This window comes from Colobus angolensis, unplaced genomic scaffold (assembly GCF_000951035.1).
Source record: "Colobus angolensis palliatus isolate OR3802 unplaced genomic scaffold, Cang.pa_1.0 Scaffold45, whole genome shotgun sequence".
Taxonomy (NCBI): domain Eukaryota; kingdom Metazoa; phylum Chordata; class Mammalia; order Primates; family Cercopithecidae; genus Colobus; species Colobus angolensis.
The window spans coordinates 2,265,909-2,277,153 of NW_012117932.1; the positions used below are offsets into that span (position 1 = coordinate 2,265,909).

Below are 11,245 nucleotides of genomic sequence, written 5' to 3' on the forward strand. Positions count from 1 at the left end.
AGGATGGTCTCGATCTCCTGACCTCGTGATCCGCCCGTCTCGGCCTCCCAAAGTGCTGGGATTACAGGCTTGAGCCACCGTGCCCAGCCGAAGTCAGGTCTTTAATACAATTACCTCAGTTTTTGCTGTGCCATGAAAAGGAATTAAGAACAAAAAAGCCACAGTGAGAACTGGAAAGGAGAGCAGGGCTGACAATGGGTGCTGAGCTACCGTCTGATAGCCTGAATGGGAAGGGTCTGGTTTACAAAGGAGAACTCTGTCTTGAATGAACTCAGTGAGAGGAAGGCCACAGGGATGGTCTGTCCCCTGCAGTGCAGGGGCCTGAGGTTCCAGCAGGGAAAATGATGAGGTCACATAACTAGGGAATAGCAAAGTGCAGCTGGATCCTGCGTGCAGAGGTCTCCTTTATACCACATCCAGACACTTATAGGGAGCTCCTCAATCTGTGTGGATGTCCAGCTATTCTCTTGAGACACGGGCCTCTACGTCCACACCGCGTGACTCTGCTGTCAGAAGGGTGTGTTGCTGGCTTCAGTGTGGGCACTGGCAGGTGAAGGAGGGGACACCACCACGAGGACGCCAGCATCTGCCCCCTTGAACACCAGCCTATCCTCCTTGTGCACCTCCTTGGCTGAGGTCCTCCTGCTGCTTTGGAAAGAGCCCCAGCTTGCAGAGTGCCGCACACTCTCAGGCACCTGCCGTTCTCTTCTGTACCGGCCAGGGCCTTCAACTACATGATCCGTGATGCTCCAGAGAGGGTGGCTGGCCTTAGGCTCTGGGTGCCAGGCTTCCTGTGCTGAGAAGAGGCCCTTTAAATCTCCCCACAGCCTTCTCTGCCTTACCAGATACGTTGCTGCAGCCTCCCCTGGGTATGTAGAGGGAGGGCAAGCAGCCAGTACTTACAGCAGCTGCTCTGAATCCTGCCCTGTGCTGGTCCTTCTGAGATATGGCAACTTTGAGGAGGACCAAAGCTCATATTATTTCTACTGATAGAGAGAAAATGAAGTTCAGAGAGGCTGAGCAATTTACTCATGACCACACAGCAAGTACTTGCAGCGGGTGAGGGGAAAAGGCAAGATGTGATTTCGGTTCCATCAGACGCCACCACCTCTTTCCATGGCTTCATGTTGCCTCCTTCAAGCTCTCACTCCTCAACCCTTTATTTAGCTGAGGCATTAACAAGAATTCAGTGCCTCTCCAACTTAAGTGTGCACAGGAATCACTCAGGGCTCTTGTTCCAATGCAGATTCCCATGCAGCGGGTCTGGGGAGAGGCCCAGGCGGCATTTCTGACAAGCTCCCAGGTGATGCTGGAGCTCCTGCTCCACAGGATACACTGAGTAGCAGGAGGCTCAGGGACCAGAGTGGCTGCAAGTCAGATAGGAAGCCTGGTGACATGTCACAGGCAAAAAGTGCCACCATGAGCTGCGCTGAGGGACGCACAGTGACTGGGGCAAGAGAGATGATGGTCCCTCTGCATCCTGCCCTGTGTCAGGACGCAGGGTCATCAACCATCGAGGCTCATCCAGAGAAGGTCTTAGGATGGCCAGAGGTCTTTACCTGCACAGGCAAGAGTCAGAAGGGAGAAGTGCAGATGAGCAGTGTGGAAAGGAGGTGGCCTAGAGGGAGAGGAGGGCTGTCACTCAAGTGGAACAGGAACAGCCTGGCTCTTGGGAACTGGGACCTCTGGCTGGAACTTACATGGAAGCAAAGGGTTCCTGACATTAAAGGCCCACCTGGCTGGGTGCGGTGGCTCACGCCTGTAATCCCAGCACTTTGGGAGGCTGAGGCAGGCGGATCACCTGAGGTCAGGGGTTCAGGACCAGCCTCATCAACATGGCAAAAGCCTGTCTCTATTATAAATACAAAATTTAGCCACGTGTGCCGGCGGGTGCCTGTAATCCCAGCTACTCAGGAGGCTAAGGCAGAAGAATGGCTTGAACCTGGGAGGTGGAGGTTGCAGTGAGCAGAGACTGCGCCACTCACTCCAGCCTGGGTGACGAGAGTGAAACTTGGTCTCAAAAGAGAAGAAAAGAAAAGACCCACCTAATACTTGGAGCCCTCAAAGAATGGAAAGCGCCTAACCAAGTTAAGCTCGCTGCCTCTGGAGATGTTCATGCAGAAGCTGAATCAACGCTGTTTACTGATGGTAAAGACTGGATTTCTATTCTAGGTTAGTGCCTGAAATCAACAATCTCCCAAGCCTCTTTCCACTCTGATGTCCTAGAATTCTAATGAGGACACACATCCTGCCTTTAGAGAAAGAGCCTGGCCTAAGGGGAAACTTCTCTTATGCATCCCTATGAGCCAGAGTGATCCTGGCCTGTGGGTGCCTTTTACTCCTTGGCTCCCCTCCACTGCCTGAGTCTCTCCTGCCGCCAACTGGGCAAGTCAGGTCCATCACCACACTCACCTGGTCCAGCCATCCTTCAGCGCCTGGGCACAGAGCTGTGGGAAAGGAGCACAGGGTCATACACTGGAGAGAGCCCCTTGGTCTGACCAGGACATCAGTCATTGCTGATCCATTTCACAAACATTACAGTTATAGCATAGACCAGAGTAACACTCATGTGTTGTTGAAATTAACAGCAGAAACAGCTTGGCTGACAGAGATCACTTTTTACTTGTAGGGTGACATTCTTTCCTCATCTCTATGGGAACCATTTTTTTTAAAGGTCACAGCCTTCCTGGAAGGGGAATATAGCATTGATCTTTCTCTTTTTAAAGCTAGAATATTCTGTGGCATCCATAGAACGATGTAAGAGTAACATGCAGAAGCCAGCCTCTCTCTCCTCACTCTAAAAGTGGGCACAGTGTAAGGAGAAACAGTAATAAATCAGCCATGCGCGGACTGCATGCCATGTGCCAGCCAGGAGGCCTTGAGCATGACACAGCTTACAGCATGTATCTGAATCCTCAAAACCACCCCATGAAATAGGCATTATTTCTCCATCTTGCAGTGGGTCTGCCGCTGGTGCTGCCTGGGAATCATACCCTGGAATGTCACCTTCCAGAGCCCAAGGTGATTCACTAAGTCACAGAGTCCCAGGGTCCAAAATGCAAAAATGACTTTGCATTTGCTTGTATACTTACAGAACGAGAAAAAATAATTTTTTTGTTGTTGTTTTTTGAGACGGAGTCTCGCTCTGTCACCCAGGTTGGAGTGCAGTGGTGTGATCTTGGCTCATTGTAACCACCGCCTCCCAGGTTCAAGGGATTCTCCTGCCTCAGCCTCCTGAGTAGCTGGGACTACAGACGCACATTACCACGCCCAGCTAATTTTTTGTATTTTTAGTAGAGACAGGGTTTCGCCATGTTGGCCAGGCTGGTTTCAAACTTCTGACCTCAGGTGATCCACCCACCTTAGCCTCCCAAAATGCTGGTATTACAGGCATGAGCCACCGCCCTCAGCCAAAATGATTCAGAAGGGTGAACAAGAAAACATTAAATTTCTCCCAGAGAGGCTGGAATCTAAAGCCCATGTGACATGAAAAGGAATATATATTCAGTCTCTGCCCCCATTGCTGCTCCCTTATTTCCTAGCACACAGCCCCTAAAACCCTTGGCATCTCCTGAGTGATGGGAGTGTCTTTTGTATGTGAATGAGACAGCCCTGCTGAGGTCCCTTATCTAGCTTCAGGATGGGGCTGGGGACAAGAAAGACCTGAAAGGCATGATTGTGGGTTGGAAACTTTAGCCTATTCCCAGATCTCTGGGGAGGGGAGGGGGCTAAAGGTTGAACTGATGGCCAATGGCCAAATACTGAATCACACTTAAATACTGAAGCCTCCATAAAACCCCCAAGGAACAGGGTTCAGAGAGCTTCCAGGTTGGTGAACACATGGAGGTGGTGGGGGCGTGGCTCACCTGGAGGGGACATGGAAGCTCTGTACCCACTCCTCACACCTTGCCCTACGTGTCTCTTCAGTTTGGCTGTTCTTAAGTTGTATCCTTTATAATAAATAAGTAAACATAAGTAGTGTTTCCCTGAATTCCATGAGCCATTCCACCAAATGACTGAATTCAAAGCGGGGTTTGTGGGAACCTCTAATCGGAGGCGAAGCCAGTCAGAAGCACAGGTGACAACGTGGACTTGTGATTGGCATCTGCCATGGGGCAGTCCTCCAAGACTGAGCCCCTAACCTGCGGGGTCTGAGGCTAGCTCCAGGGAGATGGTGTCAGAATTGAGTAAAAGAGCAGGACACTCAGTTAGTGTCCACAAAGAAGTGGAACACTGGAAAACCATACCGGTCTGGTGTCAGAAGTGAGGTATTGAGAGTAGTGGTGTGAGCACAGAAGGAAAAACAGGTTGGTTTCTCCCCATTCAGCCCGTTTACAAAGCCAAGTTAAAATGCCCACCTGCTTCAACGTGTCATCTGAGTACCCCAGCCAGGCGCACGAGGTGGTGTAAGCAGGGTAGCCTTGTGCCAGCATTTGCTTCTCTGTGAAAACATAGCACCGTCAACACTTTGCACTTTCCAGGGCCCTTCCGAATTGGAAGTGCCTGTAGCTAAGCTGTTTCCCCTGGAGAGTCCAGCTGTTCTCCTGACTTGCCCTACACACACACCCAGCCACAAATTACTAGGATGTCAAACCCAGGTGGTCACAATACCCTCACGGACTGCCCTGCTCCCCAACGGCCCTCCCTACAGTGTAATCCTAAAGCCAAACTTCCTTTCAGCAGTGGCTGAAGCAGACTCTGCAGTCAGAGGTCATACCCAGGAGGCTTCACCATGCAGACTTGAATGTTGATTTGAGGGCCTAGCTCCTTCGCACGGGGCATTTGGGAGGACAATGTGCCCCCCAAAAGGACAGGGGCACTCAAAAGTGGACAATGTTAGCAAAAACAATGAAGAAAAATTTCTTACAACCCACCTCTTTCTTTTTTACCAACTTGACCTTTCTGCAGTATTTCTGGAAGAAATAAAAAGCATCACTCACTCTTTTAGGTAACAAAGCATGCCACTACTTTATGTGCACATTGTGTACCGAGAAAGCTTCCAAACTTACCTAGGGCATCCTCCTCAGTCAGGACATCGGTGATGTACCTGAAATCTATGCAGGACACCAGCATCCTGGGATCCTGGCAACGTGATAGGAGGGGAAGAGGCCTGAATCAATTCTAAGGTGGGTTATATTTTGTTTTTAAAAATTATTTATTATTCTTTTTTTAGAGACAAGGTCTCACTCTGTTGCCCAGGCTGGAGTGCGGTGATGCCATCCTAGCTCACTGCAGCCTCAGTCTCCTGGGCTTATGTGATCCTCCTGCCTCAGCCTCCTGGGACTGAGTAGCTGGGACTCCAGGTGTGTGCCACTATGCCTGGCTAATTTATTTTTATTTTTGTAGAGATGGGGTCTCACTATGTTGACCAGGTTGATCTTGAGCTCCTGGCTTCAAGCAATCCTCCCTCCTTGGCCTCCCAAAGCGCTGGGATGACAGGGGCGGGTTATGTTTCTAAGAAGTTGCTTATGGTGATACATGGGGCTCATTCTTTCCTGGCAGGGACCTTTAGGGCTTTGTTAAATTGTTTGACTCTGTCATTGCTAAGTGTAGAGTCCTTTAGTGGCTCCTCACTGCCCCGACAAAGCCCTCAGACACTGACGCTCTGATCCCTTGCCACCCGCCCCTACCCTGTTCTTTCAAGCTAACATCGCTTCCTGGAAGGAGGGCACGGCCCCAGGCAAACCCTCAGCAGGAGCTCAGTGGGGAGATGAATGCCTGGCATCACTGTCCATCAGCTTCACACCGCAGGGCTGTCCACGGTGAGCTACGAGGCTGGGGATTTGTGCTGAGACCTCTCCCCACCCTGACGGAACAGTCAGTTGGAAAACAGCCAGCCAGTAGTTCCATTCCCACTAACATCTTATAGCGACCAGTAAACCATAACTGTCAAAAATCCTGAAAGCTCTTTCAAACCTGAGATTCTACTTCCAAGAGTTCTGGGCCAGGTGTGGTGGCTCACATCTGTAATCCCAGCACTTTGGGAGGCTGAGACGGGTGGATCACCTGAGGTCAGGAGTTTGAGCCCAGCCTGACCAATATGGTGAAACCCCGTCTTTACTAAAAATACAAACAATTAGCTGGGCATGGTGGCAGGTGCCTGTAATCCCAGCTACTCAGGAGGTTGACGCAGGAGAATCGCTTGAAGCCGGGAGGCGGAGGTTGCAGTGAGCTGAGATCACGCCACTGCACTCCAGCCTGGGTGACAAAAAGGAAACTCTGTCTCAAAACAAATGAACAAACAAACAAACAACAACAACAAAGAAAACAAAAGAGTACTGGCATTGAAAGGGAACAGGATCCAAAAATGGAGAGTCCACAGGTGGCACCTCAGACACATTTCTGGTGGCCTGCAAATCATTCCCTTTTGGTGGCTACCTCCTCCACCACTGTAAAAGGCCAGCCTTGAGTCTAGAAGGGGGCTCAAGAGCTCTGTGTCCTTCCCCTACGGATGGCCCCGAAGCTACTCTCCACGTTAGAGGCGATGTGACAGCCTCCTGTCTTCACTTTCCTCCAGAGGAGGAGTAGTCTCCTGCCCAACACTCTTCAAGGCCATGGTGTTCTTTGCTTTTCCTTAATTTTTTGCCAACTAATAACAAGGGCCTTCATTTGTGGATCACGAGGTTTTTAACCACCACCCAGGTGTTGCACTGAGGCCACCACAGTTCAGAGTGGGGGAGTCACATGCTCAAGATCATGCAGCTGGTGAGCAGTGAAACCCGGACTCACAGCCAGCTCTGCACAGGTCTGAAGCTCATTCCCCTTTAATTTGCCCAGTTTTTTCCTCCTCAGCATCCAGTTGCTCATCCCTGCTATGAAAAGGTCAAGGAGAAAGAAAACAGTCAAGTGCATAGCTTTAGAATTCAGTGTTGAGCTCCTTCCCTGCCGGAACTGTACAGTAGAGGCTACAATGGCCTCATCTTACTCTTGGTGTCAAAATGACTAGATAGTATTTTTTCTTTTTTTGAGACAGGGTCTTGCTCTGTCACCTGAGTGCTGTGGTGCAATTATAGCTCACTGCAGCCTGAAACTCATGGGCTCAAGCCATCCTTCAGCCTTCCAAAGTGCTGGGATTACAGGCTTGAGCCACTACGCCTGGCCTGGATAATATCTTCATATCATAACATCTTGCTTTTCAGAGTTTAAGAGTTGCTTTTCTCATTGATCTTTAATTTTGTGAGGTTCCTAGAGAAGTCAGCATGATCCTCTTGTCACAGTCAGGCAACGGAGGCTCAGAGAACTGGCATCGCGTGTTACAGACGCACGGTGGGGGAGGCAAGACCCCTCACTGCTTCCCCTCGTGCCACACTGCCTGCACGGGCACAGTTATCCGTTACATCAGATATCAGAAAAGGAATGTCATGTTTTATTGGCTTTTTGCTTTATCATCACCAGAGTGATCAACAGATAGTCCTGAATATATTTACTGATCATCAAAAGGCATGTCATTCATGAAATCCATTTCATTTACAGAAACAATTGTAACATTAACAATTCTACTCACCATGTCCACAAGTAACTTCCAGACAGGCTTGAAGTAAAAAAGAAAGGATTTGTAAGACATATGTGTAAAGTCCCCATTTTTTTCCTGACAGTAAATGCATTGGCAGTAAATGCTGGCTCTCAGCCACCAGGTCCCCACACCCACCTCTACTGCTGCCTGCGCCTTCCGCCATCCCATCCCCTCTTTCTCCTCCTCCTGCAGTTCCCTACCTACTGCCAACACCTCTCAGGGGAGAAAAAAACACCAGAGCAATTCTCTGTATTTCCTTTTGGGGGCTGCAGTGTGTCTGTCTCTCCTCTGTGCGTAGGGAAAGTCAGTGTGATGTAGTTCCCAGGGGCCTCCTAAGCATTTGTGAGGAGTTACCTTTCCCTCCTGCTTGGCCCACAAGTCCCACACCGCATTGAGGACAGCCGCTGTCGCCAGGTGCACCACGCCCTTCTCTGGACCAATCTGGTTAGGAAGCAAAGTATAACAGCGCTTCTTAGAAATGAAAAAGAGGGCTGGGTGTGATGGCTCAAGCCTCTAACCCCAGGACTTTGGGACCAAGACCAGCCTGGCCAGCCTGGTGAAACCCCGTCTCTACTGAAAATAGAAAACTGAGCCAGGTGTGGTGGTGTGTGCCTGTAGCCCTACTCCAGAGGCTGAGGCGAGAGGATCACTCGAACCCAGAAGGCGGAGACTGCAGTGAGCCGAGATGGCACCACTGCACTCCAGCCTGGGCAACAGAGCAAAAGTCTGTCTCAAAAAAAAAAAAAAAAAAGAGGAAGATATTTAGGTCTTCCATCCAGGGACACATCTCAAGAATTAAAAAGCAGCAATAGCAACCCACCAACCCACCTACAGGTTAAGTTAAAAAAAAAAAACAAAAAGTTGCTAACCCATTGAAGAGTTTCAAGAATAGTAGGAAAAACGCCTGTGTTTTCCTCTCTTCTCTCTCTCTCTCTCTATATATATATATACACATATATATGTATATGTATGTGTATATATGTATATGTATGTATATACATATGAACACACACACACGTACTTTTTTTTTCTGAGTCATTTGAATAAAGTTGCAAATATCATGCTCTTTTACCCTAAATACATCAGTGTATAGTTCCTGAAAACAAGGATATTTTCTTACATAACCATAGTACAATGATCACGCTCAGGGAATACAACATTGATAGCATACTGTTAGCTAAAGGCCAGTCCATAATCAAACGTCACTGGTTTTTTCCTATAATGTATTTTATTTGACCCTAATCCGTATCCCATCTGGGATCACATATTGCATTTAGTCATCATGCCTCTTTAGTCTCTTTTTACCTGGAGTAATTTTTCTTCTTCTTCTTTAAATGTTATTAGCATTTTAAAAGAGTACAGGCCAGTTGATTTGTACAGCATCCCTCAATTTGGGCTGATCATCAGTTCCTTCATGATTAGATTCAGGTAATACAGTTTTTTGGCATAAATACTACATAAGTGATTATGTCATTTGCTTTATTATGAGGGTTGTTAACTTTTACCACTTGGGTAACTTAGTGTCCATTTGGTTTCTCCACTGTGAAGTTACCATTTCGTTTTCCAAATAAGGAGGTTATTATTGTCCCAAAGTTTGGGCATCCCTTGATGACGCTTGCCTCAATTAATTGTAGCTATGACAGTAATGGTGAGTTTCTGATGTTATCATTCCTTTTATATTTATTAGATTTTAATCAGCTATAATGGTGGGCTTGACCTTGTTGTTTATTATCTCCTTAAAAAATTTTGTTTTATTATTTTTATTTTAAAAAAGTACAGACGGGGGTCTCACTATGCTGCCCAGGCTGGTCTTGAACTCCTGGCCTTAAGTGATCCTCCTGCTTCAGCCCCAAGGTGCTGGGATTACAGGCGTGAGCTACTGTGCCCAGCCGATTGTTCGTTATCTGAATGGACTCATGGATTTTATTCAATGGGTGATAAGCCATTACTATCATATTTATTTGGATGCTCAAATTGTCCCAGATTCAGCCAGTGGGAACTTCTTCAAGGTGACGTCTTTCAAGGTAAGTTTAATATTCTGTGTATAAACTAAAATATGAAATCCCAGGCACTATTGAAAGTACATTCTCTTGTGCCCTTCTCTGTGCATGGATGGGAGACTGAACCGAGTTAGGAAAAGACAAAATCCGATACCGTGGGACAAACACAAAGGTCAGGGTATTGAATTCACCTTACTGTGTTAGAATCCTTTCTCCAGAGCCTAACTTTCTCATGCCTTGAATTTATAGTTCAAATACCAAGCTATGCACATAAAAGGCACGATGGTCTTCCATCTTTTTAAATTTGCTCTTCTCTTACTGTTTTCTCCTTAATGACCTTCTCTTCTATCTCTAATACTACTCACATTATTTCTCCATAAAAAGATTGCCCATTCAGTAGTTGATCCTCTAAACCATTTCTCAATTCAGGGAGGATAAGATGAGGTCCTTAGAGAAGAGATAGCTCTCAAGACCCAATCCTTAGAGAAGAGATAGTTCTCAGGACCCAAATCTCAGGGCCTCATCTCCTTAGTAGAACATTTTATTCAGCTAAATTCGGGCTTGAGTCATTTAGATCATCAGTCTTACAGAAATGAGTTGTTTACCTCAAAATACTGATCATCTAAATGACTCAAGCCCAAATTTAGCTGAATAAAGTGTTCTACTTTAAAATTATAAAGCCATCTCTAGGCCGGGTGTGGTGGCTCATGCCTGTAATCCCAGCACCTTGGGAGGCTGAGGAGGGCGAATCACTTAAGGGCAGGAGTTCAAGACCAGCCTGGCCAACATGGCCAAACACCATCTCTACTAAAACTATAAAAATTAGCTGGGTGTGGTAGTGCGCATCTGTAGTCCCAGCTACTCAGGAGGCAGAAACAGGAGAATTGCCTGAACCCAGGAGGCGGAGGTTGCAGTGAGCTGAGATCGCACCACTGTACTCCAACCTGGGCAACAAAGCGAGACTCCATCTCAAAAAAGAAATAAATAAACAAATAAATCCATCTCTATTTCCACATTTGTTGCACTCAAAGGATATCTCAGACCTTGGTAGTGTTACTTATATAAGCATTTTACGAAATAGGTCCCTTACCCATCTGAGCTGCCCGTCACTCGTCAGCTGCCTATAGAAGCCTCTGAAGTCACCAACAATGTCCTTGAGGTCCTTGTCGAGCACATGGTGGGCGAGGGCATTGACAGCACAGACAACTGTTTAAAAAGGATTGAACCCTTGTTTATGTTTTTATATTACGTCAAGAAATTAACACCCGAAAGCATCACAAACAAACAAATGTGAACATTTTATGAAAAAAATTAAATCTAGACCAGGCGCGATGGCTCATGCCTGTAATCTCAACACTTTGGGAGGCAGAGGTGGGCCGATGACTCGAGATCAGTAGTTCCAGGTCAGCCTGGCCAACATGGCGAAACCCTGTCTCTACTGAAAATACAAAAATTAGCAGGGCACAGTGGTGCGTGCCTGTAATTCCAGCTCCTCAGGAGGCTGACGCAGGAGAATCGCTTGAACCCAGGAGGCAGAGGTTGCAGTGAGCCGAGACTGCGTCATTGCACTCCAGCTTGGGCAACAAGAGCGAGACTCCATCTCAAAGGTATATTCTTTTTAAAATTGCATCAAATATGTTGTTTTCTTTAATTTTATTTATTTATTATTTTTTTTTAATTTTTATTTTTTTTGAGATGGAGTCTCACTCTGTCGCCCAGGCTGGAGTGCAGT

General features: G+C 47.3%; 1 protein-coding gene across 1 annotated transcript in view; it reads right to left on the minus strand.

Annotated features, from left to right (window-relative positions):
• ENOSF1 (enolase superfamily member 1) overlaps positions 1–11,245 on the minus strand; it is a 40,315-nt gene that overhangs the window by 12,473 nt on the left and 16,597 nt on the right. Inside the window, exons 3-9 of the mRNA XM_011957816.1 lie at positions 10,604–10,719; positions 7,868–7,954; positions 7,505–7,531; positions 5,010–5,082; positions 4,875–4,913; positions 4,359–4,441; positions 2,413–2,447 (exon numbers count right to left, since the gene is read on the minus strand). Of these exons, the coding sequence (XP_011813206.1) occupies positions 2,413–2,447; positions 4,359–4,441; positions 4,875–4,913; positions 5,010–5,082; positions 7,505–7,531; positions 7,868–7,954; positions 10,604–10,719 (460 nt within the window). The remainder of the gene's footprint in view (positions 1–2,412; positions 2,448–4,358; positions 4,442–4,874; positions 4,914–5,009; positions 5,083–7,504; positions 7,532–7,867; positions 7,955–10,603; positions 10,720–11,245) is intronic.